General features: G+C 46.9%; 1 protein-coding gene across 7 annotated transcripts in view; it reads right to left on the bottom strand.

The window, feature by feature from the left end:
* ZC3H18 (zinc finger CCCH-type containing 18) overlaps positions 1-14,296 on the bottom strand; it is a 48,158-nt gene extending 33,862 nt beyond the window's left edge. For 5 of the 7 annotated variants that reach the window (XM_042797503.1, XM_042797504.1, XM_042797505.1 and 2 more), the window contains exons 1-3: positions 7,077-7,120; positions 4,730-5,331; positions 1,285-1,369 (exon numbers count right to left, since the gene is read on the bottom strand). In XM_042797503.1, the coding sequence (XP_042653437.1) occupies positions 1,285-1,369; positions 4,730-5,331; positions 7,077-7,101 (712 nt within the window). In that variant the 5' untranslated portion in view covers positions 7,102-7,120. Of the gene's footprint in view, positions 1-1,284; positions 1,370-4,729; positions 5,332-7,076; positions 7,122-13,394; positions 13,476-14,100 lie in introns of those variants that run through there. The other 2 variants (XM_042797508.1, XM_042797507.1) reach the window with 2 other exon arrangements.

The following is a 14,296-nucleotide window of genomic DNA, read 5'->3' as shown; positions in this document are numbered from 1 at the left end:
ATACCGGAAGACATTCAGGAAGCCAAGTACATAATATCTGATGGTCACGTCTCCGGAAAGCCCCATAGCAGCTCCCGACGTTGCGTATGCCACTGACGCAAGCAATAAGAGACTCCACCCTGTTCTCCACCCTTCTTTTAATTTCAGATTTTCATGAATTGTTTCAAGGGTGACTGTAAATAAACCCAAGCGAATGAGCAAACATTGAGTGAGATGAAGCTGAAGGGAGTGGAAGAGAGCTGTAATCGGTTTAAATAAGAAAACTTTCATAAAAGCTACTCTCTACACTGAAAAAATAAAAGCAGGATAGTCTAAGATAGCTGTTGTGCAGTTGCACAAACTCTGGGGAATGTCCTAAGAAGGATTACAAAAAAACCCCCAACTGGTTAGACTTAAAAGTTTCAAGTCTCAGGCCTCATTTGCAGTAAAAAATATGTTTTATGACTTCCTACCGCCCATTCCTTCCAACCAAGGCTGACAACCTCAAACATATTTCAGAAATGTGGTATCTGATACAGCGTGAAACAATCTTCCAGCATGAGGAAAAAAAAAATCTTCTACTGACATGGGGATTAGTCCAGCTCACCACTTCCTCAGCCCAGTGGAAGTACTGGCCACCGGCACATGTCACCCTGTCAGGTCCAGTGTCACCGCTCAAGCACACCGCCTTGCTGGGGTTTCTGGGTTGCTTGTGAAAACAGCTACACTTGAGCTGCCAACACCCGACACCACTACGCAGGCAACGAAGGAACCTGGTCAACAGACGCGTCTGCAGGGGCTGCAGCGGATGTCACTATGATGTCACATCAATATTTCTTACAGAGAAACAGTATTTCTAGTCCCATTTTCAATTTTAAAATTTCAGCAAATGCCTTTGAATAACTGGGGAAGTGAGATGGATATGGGATCGCAAGAAACAACTACATTTTGGCAAAGCATGAGCTTGATAAGAAATATTAAGTATCTGCCATTTTTGTTTTCCATGGAATAACCTCTAAGCTGATTGTTAAGTTAGACCAAGCAGTTTTATTCCATGCTGGTTTAAAAACCACTAGCAAGTTTTCCTTCATTTGCTTCTACCAGGCTCACCACACTTAGGGCAAAGCAATTTTTGCATACTGGCTTTATGTAAATTCAGCATCTGGCCACCAAGGAACAGAAAAGTGATACTGAGGACGCCTGAGGCACAGTTTATCATGTACACAGCAGCTTAATGGCTACAAAACCAAACAAGAAAAATTACAGCATCTGTGGCTTTCTTCCACCATTACAGCATGTCATTACCTTTCATGAAGAATCGGCAGGTGGGACGTGGCCTCACTTTTCTGTCGCTGGGGTCTTTAACTTCTCCTTCTTCCAAGTCATCATCCTGGAACAGACAGACAAGCTGACATTTCACGTGGTGCATTTTCTGCAGCGACTTGACATTTCACAATATGGTCAAATATCAGTCACTGAAAACACACCCTGGAGCAAAACACAAGAGAAAAGCAATACAAAGTTACAATAAATACCCGTGAGCATCTTCACAATGTGCTGCTACGAGCAGGAAGATGCATCACCTTCAGTGTTTCAAAGGTGACTGCAAAACCCTTCAGGCGTTATGGACATCTTGGTGCCACACCACAGAGCAAGGTTTCAAGCTGCATCATTTTACCCAATATAGGCTTAAAGGCTCCAAATCAACAGTACCATGGATTAAGCTCTTATACCTCAGCTGAACGAGGCTGGCTGAGCACTTCTAGCTGGCAGGCCGTGCAAGGCAGAGGCAGCTTCATGCTCTTTCAAGGCAAATGAGCTAAATTGTGTTACCTTTCCTTCCTGCAGGTGAACAGCACGCACACCAACAGCTAGCGCGTCTCTGCTGGCATGGATAATACCACTACCCTTCAGAGCCTTTAAACTGGACCATCCCCTGCTCAGCACTCGTCATCCCTATTTAGCTCAAGACAATTCCTTCTGTTCATCAATTTAAAATACATAGTGGTATTCCTGCATTAATGCAGTAACCCGACACAGACACCACACACCTATACATCAAGTTCTGAAGGATGACTGCTACTGCAATAATTAATTATAAAATGCTTCCCTACAACAATGAGCAACAATCTCATGCACAGCTTTTCAGGAAAAAAAAAAAAAAAAAGGCATACACATTTCTTCCAGTTCTCTCTGGCAACAACATGACACCTTCCCTTCTACTCCTCAGCTCCACACATAAGTTGTGAATCAGCTCAAACAAAACTCTACATCATCCCCAGGCACAGCAGCCCCAGGAAGAAATTCTGAGAGATGGAGGTTGCTTCAAAGATTAAAAACCACAAGGCATGAGCTTGAAATAAGTCACAAAACACCTTCAGAAGAAATCTGTTGAAACTTTAAAGTACCAGCCTTTGTCTTTGTTCTCCAGTGGAAAAAAAAATAAATAAAAAACCCCAACCAAACAAAAAAAACCCACCCAATCAACCTTTACTGGCTTCATTAGGCTGCATCTGAAATGTCAGAAGGAGCTAAAAAGAAGTGGTGATGCAGAAGGCATCAACAACCAGAGAGTTGTCAGAGGTATCTGGCAAGGAAATCAGCTATTTATCCTAAAATGCACCCTGGCCTTCCCTCGATCTGCTTTTTTTTTCACTGCCACAGAAGTTTTCAGCATATGAAACACATCTGAAGAGGGAGCATCTGGTGGAGGCCTTCCCTTTGCCTGGCAATTGCAGGAAAACGCTGTGGCAGCAGCAGCAGTTGTCTACATGGAAAAGATTAGGCAAGTTATGTACGTTGATCAGTTTAGCAGCTGGAAAGGAGGAAAACCCATCATTTGGCTGCAGTTAAACAGAGGATGTGCAGAGATGGGTTAACAGTTTCTTCTGCTGCATTCCTCTGAGGGCAATACAAGGAGAGCTCTCCTGAACACGAGCGGATTTTAAAGACTATACATATATTCAAATCAAAATTACATTAATATTCTTCCCCCTCCAAGACAGAACCCTGAAAGCACAATAAAACGCAGAGATTTAACAGTTTCCCCCAAAGCTGGGGATGGCATTCAACGGTGCGTGAATGGTATAACCAGCTCAACTCGGCTTCTTTCAAAAGAACTGTGTGAAGTCTTTGCAAACGCTGTACTTGAACAAAAGGGAAAGTATTTATTTCTGTGAGGTCTCCTTGGAATCAGGCAGCTGGGAACCCTGTTATGAGTTAATGTATGAAAACCAGAGTACAGATTCATCTTGTGCTTTGTAAGGAGAGCACTTCCAAGAATGCCTTAGATTCTAAAGGAAAGCATTCATATTTTAATCAAGAAGCAGGCATGGAGTCAGGACTCCAGGAATTTTTTTTTTTCCCCCTGACTGGACTCTCCCACAACACGCTGAAATTCCTTCTAACTGAATCAGAAATACACAAAACTTTTGGAAAATACGCATTTAACAAAATCACCTGCCAGAATGGGCATGAAGAAGAAAAATAACATCACCTTTTTTTTTAAGCAACAGAACTTGTCAAAGCACCATTAGAGTAAAAAATACACAATATACCACTCTTTAATAAAAAGGGAGGAAGGCCTCTCCAGCAAGGCTCTGTGAGCTTCCCGAGCCAGGCTAGCTACACAGCAACAGGGACTGGAAGGCAACACCATCTCCCACGTCTGAACCCTTCCCTCCTTGGCTGAGAAGCCCCACCAGTGACCCCATCCAGAGTCCCTCGCTTCCTTGCCTGGTCACCAGGATATTCTCCCAACACTGCCCCAGCCTAGTCCAACTGTCCAGGAGCGCTTCTGGCGTGGACAGGGAGGAGCAGAGCCCGTCAGGTGCTCTGCACTGGCCATTTCTCTACATGGTGCTTTTCACTCCTGCTACTGGGATTCAGGTAAGGTGCTCACCAGACCAGGAACACCACAGGAGGGTTTCTGCTGCTAGAATCGCTTTGTCCTGTTTTCTCCTGCCTGCAAGAGGGAAACTGGTATTAAGCTGTATTAAATGCAGCTGCTGTACTGCAGTGCTTCCTGCCTAAAGTCAAGCACAAATAAATAGTTCTATTTGCCCTGATCACCAATGCAATTAAAACCCAGTTTTCAATTTTTCTAAATAGCTGCATTAGTTCTCAGCTGTGAATCAGTAGCTACTGGGACCGCACACCCCTGAACACATCACCCAAACCGTGTGCAGGGGCTGCCTGGTTAGGGACTTTCCAGAAAGCCCAGCACCCTCCGTTCCTCTTCCACGCACCCAGATGCTGCGAGAGCCCAACAAACAGCTCGTGGCCACGGACTTCCCGCCCACACCTGATGCCTCAAGCACAGCAGCCACTCCACAGAATCAGCCTCTCAACCTAAACTGATGAGACAGCTTATGAACGTCTAATCCACGGCTAAGTAATTTGCTGTTGGCATCATTCAGAAGTCCTCTGAGAGCTGAGGCAGAATAGTTTCTTAAAGCACTGGAGCCCTTCCATACTCAATGGGAACAAAACTTACCTGTGACGGCTCTGACAACACTGAGCACGAAGCTTTTCTACAGGATGTGGCACTAAACATCTTGGCCACCGAATTTAGGTCCTGGCACATAGCATGGTCTTACCTCCAAAGAAAAAGTGTGTTACTTGCACACCAGGGACACGGCTAACACAGATATTCACGTCAAAGAAGAAGGCAGGAATGGCAGTCTAAGAGCCAAACAGTTCTGAAACACAAGGACAAGTCCCTCCCCGCCTCGGACCAGCTCCTACTTACATCAATTTCTCCATCATCTATTTCTCCATCGTCTTCTTCTTTCTTCTTCTCCTTGAGGGGATCCTGGCCGTCCTTTTCATCGTCACTTTTACTGCTGGATTTTTTTTCATCTTCATGGACATCATCTCCTTTCTCCTCTTCCTCATCATCCTCGCCAGCAGCTTTCTCACCATCCTCCTCTGCAGCAGCAGCACTTGGTTCCTCGGGAACTTCCTCATCATAGTCCAACTCATGCTCATCCAGTTCACGGGTGACAGAGGACGCTTCATCACCAAGGTCATTTGTGCGGTCTTCCTCCTCTCCTTTGCGAGGCGGAGGGCTCTTCAGCTCCCCACTCCGCTCGTTGTTGTCAGACTCCTGAGATTTGGTTTCGCTTAAGCGGTCCTCTTCATCTGAGTGGTTCTCCTCTTCACCGTGGCTCAGTCCTCTGGTTGCATCCTCCTCCTCCTCTCCCAGGACGCTGCCTTGCCTACCCTCTCCATCAAGTTCCCGGTCTGAACCGCTCTCCTTCAGGACTTCGTCATCAGAAAGCTGCTGGTCCTCATCAGGAGAGCAGGGGTTTCGCTCAGGGCTGTTGGAAACGTCCATCAGTACCCAATAGTCTGAAGAGGGTAGAAAACAACACTTGTTAGGGGGAACAAGCTGGGAAATCAAGAAAGGCTCACCTTGCAGAATCTGAGGTTGGAATTTCATTTACAAGCTCTAATGGGTGAGGTTGCACGAGCACTCCCACCAAACCACCATCAGAAACCCCAAGGTAGCCCTCACCCCAGGCACAATCAGCAGGGGCATTTCTTCTGTGAACAAGCGAGTGAACTTCAGAACACAGGGCCAGGTTTTCAGGTTTATTTTCTAACTATAAGCACAGAGCACCGCAAATTGCACTAACTCCTGAAAAGGCACAGGAACACAACTCACTGATTCTCGAAAAACAGCCTATATATTTACAGTTAAACTGCATCCAGAATAGATATGAAAGGACAGTATGCATTCATGAAAACCACTGGATTTTCAATCAGGTTTAGATGGCAATACATGCACTGTCTAAATTAATCTCCACTTGCTTTATAAAGAAAAGATTCAAAACGCCTTCAGAGAAGCAGATCAACTTCGTAAGTGTCTGTATCATGCACTTCTGCTAGAAGCTCAGTATGAACGTGTGCTTGGTAAGAATAAGCTAAAAATTAGATGTCTGCTTAGAATAAGCATAATAAATGCAACAGAAAGGGAGAAGGTGTAAAGCAGGAAAAGACCCCAACCCATACATTCAGAAAACAAGACCCCCTCGAATTACAGAAGAACTGTCTGACCCAAGGAACTGGTTGAGCTGTCTTTTACTAGGAAGATTACTGGTTCACATCTAGACAAAAGCTCTCGGTGAGTAAAATCTCCTACCCTTCGGCTGTGGTCTCTTGCTGCAGCATGTCCTCAGCCCTATAAACAGCGAGGGCAACTCCTTCCTCACCCCCCTCAGCAATAACCAACAGTGCTTGGGTGCCTCGGAAGAGCCTAAGCTGAGAAAGGTGTCTTGGCAGGTTTTCCAGCACCAAAGTGGCCAACGCCCAGAGATAAAAGCACCCACTGCAGTTCTCCAGTCGAACAGTTCAGAGACATCGGCTCCTCTCAAGATGGCACCTTTCCAGGGGACTAAATTGACTGCTTCAGTATATGCCACCTCCTCCTCCAAACCCAAAGGAACAAGCTTGGGCAGCCATCAGGCAGAAATGAAAAGCTAAAGACAAACCCAAGGCTTATTTAGGGCTAAAGAAAAGCCAAAGGATTACAAATCAACAGGACTTCATCTTAATATGCATCATGCTGCTCCTAGCGACCACCTTCCTGCAAGCACATTTACTGCTGGTGCAACAAAAACATGCCGTAAATTACCAGAATTTCACCTGTTATTTTTAAGACACTCAGAGCAGAAATGCTACAAGACTCTGGCAGCTCCTTTAAACGCATCCAGCAATCCTTTGTGAAATAAGTTATTAACACTAGGCAGCTCTGCGCTACTTAACCTTTTCCTGACCTAGCCCGCCACTTTGCTCTGCTCCTCCGACTGGTTCTGCAACGGTAAAGGTTGTCATTCACCATCAAAGATCAAGGACAGACAGGCAGAAGGCACCCCAAGCCACAGCAGCCAAACAGACTGCCACGTGCTGTAAACACAACCATAGCAAATCCAAGCCCTCACAGCAGCTGAAACCCAAAACACTTTGGTAATGACAGAGTCGGGGATCTCTGTGCTGAAATACAGCAGGAGGGTAAGCGCAGGGAACATGCAGCATCTCTTCTGAGTGTTAAGAGCCCACGCCTGGAAATCAGGAAGGCACGACAGCTTTGTTACCCACACTACACGTCCGCTTCTTCATAAACTTGCCAGGACCAGGGCTGTTGTATTTATGTCCAGTACACTGCCAGATGTACTGTCATCACTGAGATAACATCTCTTGCCTTCACCCTAGTGAAGACGTTATTAGCTGGTATTTGCAGCAAACACTCAAGATGAAAGTCACACTTGAGAAAATGCTGCTTGTTATACTATGGAGGTCTGCAGAGGAGCTAAAAATAATAAAATAAAATGAAAAACACTCCCAGAGGCAGTACGAGCCTGTCTCTTAGTACTTAACAACTACACTCTACTTCAAGTATTCAAAGCCCTGAACAGCTATTAGATAACTGATAAACATGAGGATGATCTAAACATTCAAGGAGGGCCCTGAGCAGCAGCAGACTCACATTTTGAGCTTCCTGCTGGCTACTTGTTTCTCCACACACCTGAAGAAGTTGGCTCTTGCTCACGACCAAAGTTTTGATTTTAATGAAAAGTTAAAAGCCAAATTAAAAGACAGCAATTGCCTCCTGGTGATAGTGGCTCTGGGCAGCTAAACAGGATGTAATCTGAAATAAATTATATTCTTACTGAGTATATAAAGGTCGATGCCGAGTTCATAAATGCACAAATTGTTACCAGCTTGAAGAGGAAGTTTATAGCAGCAATTTTAATTGCCTAAGTGCCTGAGAAGTTACACTCTGCACGCATGCAGAACAACTTAGTGTATTACATCTAAAAGGTCAGCCTTAAGAGGCCAGTGGAAATATAAAAGCTGTCAAGTGCAGATACATTCAGGAAATTTGTTTTCTGATTTCTTGCAAATAAGCAGCACCAAAGAAAAAGCGTTTAAGTGAATGAGATGCTTTTCCACATTCGACATCAAGACCTTCAGAGGGATGGGGGAAAAGAAATATGAACGTGTTCTCACCGACAGCTACAGTGATAAGTATAAAACATTCACCTCCACCAACAGCTATTAAAGCTATTATAAAAAGCCAGTGCATCCATCAGTTACAATAACCTTCTATTAATTTCCATTGGCAGAAATGATAAGGAACACAATAAATGACAGCCCAATTGAAAAGCATTCACAAAATCCAGGCAGTCTGGTTTTGGTGTGTATTTCTGTGGATTCAAGTAACAGCAAGTTTCCCTTCGGCAACTGGCCTCACGTCCTCCCCAGTGCCTTTATCTGCGCAGGCAGTGATGCAACGCACAGAAGCACTTATAGCTCCTACACTGCCTCTTAGATCAAATTATTTCAGTGAGAGCCACAATTCAGTCAGTCTCCAAAGGCCGTTCCTCCAAGTGCACCAGTAGGCAAGAAAAGATACTCCAAAACTAATGAATCAGATTTTTGCTTCAATCATGCATGCAACTGCATCGCAACATCCCAAAGCAAACCCACGATATGCAAAGGTAAAAATCAGAAGCAGGAAAAAAACAAGGAGGTGGATGTTAAAAGAAAACTGTCAGGCTAACTACGGACAGAACTAGACAGAATTTCTGCTGCATGATGGCAAGATACTGCTCTAGCAGCCGTCCAAAAGTTAGGCTAGCTTCTCACTCACTGCCACAGCAGCCCCTGCAATGGAGGAAATAAAGACAAAAAACCATCCTCCAGCCATTCCTTAGTCCTGTGCAGCCCCAAGGCTCTGAACCCAGGAGAAGAGCGTGAGAAGAAGGGGCAGCACTCCAACAACAAGCTCACGGGCAACAGCAACGTCGCAGGAGTGTGATCTGAGATGGGAAAATGCCTTATTGCTGTCCCAGGCGGGAGCACTTGTAGTCACTCGTTCACAGAAATCACTGAACATTATGAAAGGCAAGAGTATCACAGTGAGAATTTTGTGAAGTGCTACAGTACTTGCTCCAGCCACTCATGCTTCTTTTCATGATCCAACGGATTTATTCTTTGCATGCTAGCAAGTTTAAGTCCAGTTTAAAGTACATGTGCCAAGCACTGTCTCTAAATAATCTGCAAAGCAGTTTATCCCAAATCTCTGTAATTCTGCAGGGGTTTTTTTGAGGTGTTTTTTTGGGGGCTGATAGGGGTATTTGTTTATTTGCCTTTTTTTTTTTTTTCTTTCTTTCTTTCCCCTCTCCTTTGTTTACACATACAAATACCAGGAAAAGCTAAGAAAAATAACTACATGGAAGTATTTAAATTTGAGCAACACTGACGGGAGCCATAGAGCAGAAATCCATAGGTTTCATCCTTCATCAAAAGCTTGGAATTTTCGTGCCTTAAAACCAAGCTGGTTTCTTACTGTCTTCAAAACCAGTTATAAAAAACCAGTTATAAAAGTCAAAAATTAACTTCTAAAAACAGTTATAAAAGCAAAAAAATTAACTTCTAACCTACAAATATGATTAACTGACTTATAACTTAGGATGACAGGGCAAGAACAAGGTATACAATAATACTTCTTACTTGGTGTTTTATCTTCGGAGGTATCTTTAAAATCATAGGCAGTTCAGGCAGAGCTGCCCTTGGTCAAAGCTGCACAACCCCTTCTATTATAAAACTGACTTAATTTGCTCAAAGCGTGTCAAATTTTCATGTTCTGTGTGTCTGAAACAGCTAGTTCAGAACAGGTCACTAAGTTTCAGACGAGGCTTACAAAACCCTCACTCTGCCAGGCTAAATAAGTTGGTACAGCCTTTCCATCGAGAGGCTTTGGATAAATGTGACAGTAGGGTGCACTTTCTGCCAAAAGTGTGTCTTTCACTGTCTCTAGAATCACTTGTGCGTGCTTCATTGAGCTGAAAGTCCCTTAAAAGCAGCTCACGCGTTCTCAGTAAAGAAATCGAGGATTTGGCAGCTGAACTCCCCAGCCATCTCACCTGCAGTGAGCACATGGCACCGTCCCAGATGTGAGCCAGACAGCACTTGCTGTCCCCACAGGTAACACTCAGGTTGAGCAAGACTTTCCCTCCAGCTGCTCCTTTTGGATCTTCATGCCCCCAGCCAGTTCCTGTTGGTTTGCAATGTCCCTGCCAGTGCTGCGAGCCAGCGGTATTAGAGACAGTCTACCAAAACTACAAAGTGGAGAAATCCCTTCAATAAGAGGCCTGGGCTTTTCTCACCTTGTTTGCAGTAGCGGTACCTTTGCACCATGCTCAGCACCCCAAGCAGAACCCCACTGCACTCAGCTGCAAGCGAACACCTGGCAGTTTTTGCAAACCTAAGTTTGGCCCTTTGGTCACCAGGTATCTCGAAATGATGGAAAGCACTCTGAAGAGACGTGCCTCGCATCGTCTAGGAGCAGGATGAGAAAGGCTAGAACAGCCTGGTGTCCCCGGGGACAACTGGCTGCAACTATCTGCAGCTTTCTTCAGCACAAACCTGCCTTCTCTCCCTGCAGCCCCTCGCCTCTCTCCCGGTACGTGCGCAGGCTGCTGAAGAGGCACAGGCAGCACGTTCCTCCGGCACACAGCCCCAACTCGCCTCCGAGGCGGCCGGTTCACACACAGAGTCAGGTCTGGCAGAAAAGCGAAGCTTTTAGTTACACAGTACATATGCAACAGGAGGCAGCGCTGGAGTTTCACAGACTGAGATCTGGAATTTTTCAAATGAGGGAATGGAGGGTTAGCTGCTCCTTAACTTTGTCAGTGCTTCACGGCTTGCACACGGCGGAACAGAGCTGCTCCTTCTAAGCTAGGCATTCACGTGGCTGACCTCACCTGCAAGGACTTGCATGCAACAACAAAGGGGCCCATCTTGTTCCCACTTCAGTGGGACTTAACGGATTTACTGGAAAACATTTAAAATTACTCAGATTTCCCCCCACTCCTCCAGGTAGAAAGGCACTGTACATTGAAGAAGTGCTAGGGAAATTTCAATTCATCTGCTGCAGCCACTTTATAATATATTTTTTCCAAAGCTTAATGATATCCAAGACTTTTTTTAACTTAAAAGACAGCACTGAGATTAAGAAGCCTTGACACAGCACTAAAGGCAGAACGAGAAAAGCCCTTTACTACTTAAATTGCCTTTTAAAACTCAACTTCAATATTGCCAGGTAATCCCAGGGTACATGCTAAATAATATTTTTAACCTTATGCTTTTGCTAGATGATTTGCCCAAGGCAAGAGGTAGATGAGTCAGACCACTGGAATTCTTAGCAGCGGGTCTGTTTTCAAAATCAAGCCCAACTTCTACTATCTGTTAAATGAGCAGCATCAAAAGGTACAAAACTAGAAGGAAGAAATGCCAGCCAGGTTTCAGTCTGGGGTCACACGCGTACCATGGACACTAAGGCAGTGTGGCATTTCACTGACATGCATTTTGGATCTGTGGCTCTTGACAGTGCCTGTTGCTGGCAGGAGGCTCAAATTCTGCTTCTTACTCCCCTATGCTGTGCTGTTTTCAATTAGAACTCAGGGAAAGTTTGAGCAGCATCTTCAATTAAGCCAACGAAGTTAAGCTTTGGGTACAACTAACTGACTTGCTGCTGCAGGTAGTGTCTTGAGAACAGATGAAATAGAATTAGTATGAAAAGGACTGCAGCTTGCTCCAACCCATAGCAGCACCTATAGGATAAAGCTGTGATTTAAGATGGGATTTGAAACAGCCACCGAGGAAAAAATACTCCTGGCATGCACTATTTCCATTCATTACATTCCTCCCTCCAAGTCCGAGCCTTTATATGGCACCACAAAAAGCTTTTACCAAGTGAACAAGGAATACACCTCAGGCATAGTATGGGAACCAACAGCTCAGACAGTGCCGGCACCTTTAGTAGCAGGAAGGCACCAGTGTAGAAACCTGGAGCTGGACAGAGCCATCGTCTTCAATCTCGAAACCCTACAAATTGTCAGTCAGATGGCGAGAACCAAGCACATACCCAACTTCCGTACCCGCCAGCAGAGACCTCACAGCTCCCGGGGCAGTCACGGGGCAGACACGCAGGGAAGAAGCAAGAAATCTTTTTGCTTCAGGCAGAAACCTTTGCCATAGAAAGGAGAAAAACCCCACACTTTCTATCAGCCAAACAGCTTGATGCAAAATCAAAATGTTTCCAGTAATCAAATACATGAAAATCAACGGTTAATGCAAAACAGAAAAGTTCTGGAGGATGGTCTAAGTGCAGCCACAGGGATCGGTGAAGAACGGTGAGCGGGTTGAGAATGAACGGGAAATAGCGCTGACAGGATAGGTGAGAAGAGAAACACAGCCCAAAAAGATTTAGGGAACAAAGAGCTGAAAACAGAAGCAAAACAGAAAAAAAGGGCAGGAACCACAATGGGGAAAAAAATACGGAAGAGCAACAGCAACAGGAGAGTGAAATAAAATGCCTGGTGAACCAGGAAAGCAGCATCACGTACAGGAAGAAAAGCAAAGCGCCCAGTCTTTTTCTCTGAATGAAACTGTGGTCGTTAACACATTAATTAACCAAAATACACACTTATCTGCCATCCTTGGAGAAGCACAGACTTTGAAGATGCATAGCAAACTTCAATTACCTAGCAGCTGTCAGGGAAGCTTTTAATTCAGAAAACTGAGCTGCCTTTCAGCCTTAATTTAAGGGAACTGCTTGGCAACAGCCATTTTCAGCGAGCCAATTTTTAAAGAAGAGCACAGAGAGCTCAGATTCACAATGTTAACCACCGCTTTCTGTGGGGCAGACTTTGGGACCGAAACCTGAAGAGGAACGGCGCTGCAGGCAGCCGGAGTTTGTTTTCACAGTGTAACTCATTTTCCTATCGCTGGAACACACACGGCTCTTCCTGCAGCTCTCAGCTGGAAAATGCTAATTTTGAATTATCGGTGCTTCGATCCCATGACAAAAAAACCAAGTTTGGTTGTTCTTGTATTCTGTAGGATGCGTGAATAACCACGCTCAGGAGTCTAACTTTGCTCAGAACGTTGCACGTGGAGTCTTGCAAAGAGCTGTCTTGATTAGACTGTGACCCTTTTCCTTGATCTAGGCAAAGGCAGGAGAAAGAATTCACACCTTGAAGGTGCTGCCCTTGCTACAGCCAAAGCAGCACCATTAAGGGTTGTTTCGGAAGAGCTAAGCTACCCATGGCAGTAAAAGAAAATAGTATTAGTGTGGATGCTGAAAGGACAGCTTTGAGAAGAGACAACCCTGCTGCAACAACACACTGAGGGAATTTAAACCACCTGCAGCAGCGACATGTTGGAGCACTTGCAAAGACAACGGCAGCTCTGAGCCTCACAGCTCCCGCTGCACTGGGTGGACAACCCAAACTGGTGTTACAGTGGGTGACATACCCACCCACCCAGGGCAGAACAGGCCCCCACGTGCAGCTGGGGGTTCCCAGCCCCTCTCCTCACCCCGGCTTCCCCCGTGTCTCCCTTACCTCACGGGGCCTCCTGCCAGGCTGAGGTGCTCCTGCTGTGCCCCCCGGGGCCAAGGCTGCTGGGGCTCTCCCTGCTCCCACCTGCCCGGGGAGGGGGGGACAGTCAGAGCTGCCTGTACCCCTGGGGTGCGACGACCACCCCCCAGAAGGCAGGCTTCCCCCCCCCCTCCTCCAGTTAAGCCTACCCCTTTTCTATAACACCCACCCAAAAGTAAGGCTTCCCCCCCGCTCGCGCTGCCCCTTTTCCTTCCCCAGCATCCCCTCATCTCGCTGGGATCTCGCTGGGGTCTCACCCCCTACCAACCCCCCCCCAAAATGAGGCGGCCTTCCCCCACCTCACCCCCCAACTAATGACTCCCCCACCTCAAGTTTCACCCCCTCATCCCCATCCCAACCTTCCCCCCACCCCGCTCCAAACCAAATCTGGCGCCCCCCTCATCACCTCCAAGCGACGCCTGCCCCCCTCCCCAGACCCTCATTCCCAAACACTTCCCCCCCCCCCCCACCATTCGCAGCAAGAGCCGCCCTTTCCTCCACAGCACCCCCACTGAGGGCTCCCCCTTCCCAGGGGTACCCCCACTCCGCAACACCCCCCTCCACAGCTGCTCCCCCCACTTGAGGCCGCCCCCCCCCCCCCCCCTCCGCTCCCCGGCGCTAGGCCGCAACCGGCGCCCGCCCGAGCGCGGCCGTGCGGGCAGCAGCTCACCTGGGCGAGCGGGCGGGGGGGCGGTGGGGCCGAGCCGGAGCGGCGGGGAAACCAGGCCGGGGCGGGGGGAAGCGCAGGGAAAGGGGAAGGGGAAGGGGGGGGGCGGCGGCGAAGCGGCGGCGGCGGCGGCGCGGGACCGGGCCTCTACTCGCGGCGGCGCAGGGCGGCCATGGCGTGACGTCATCCAGGCGCGACG

This window comes from Tyto alba, unplaced genomic scaffold, assembly GCF_018691265.1.
Source record: "Tyto alba isolate M040663 unplaced genomic scaffold, T.alba_DEE_v4.0 Super-Scaffold_26, whole genome shotgun sequence".
NCBI classification, from domain to species: domain Eukaryota; kingdom Metazoa; phylum Chordata; class Aves; order Strigiformes; family Tytonidae; genus Tyto; species Tyto alba.
This window is presented reverse-complemented; position numbering and strand designations above follow the sequence as displayed.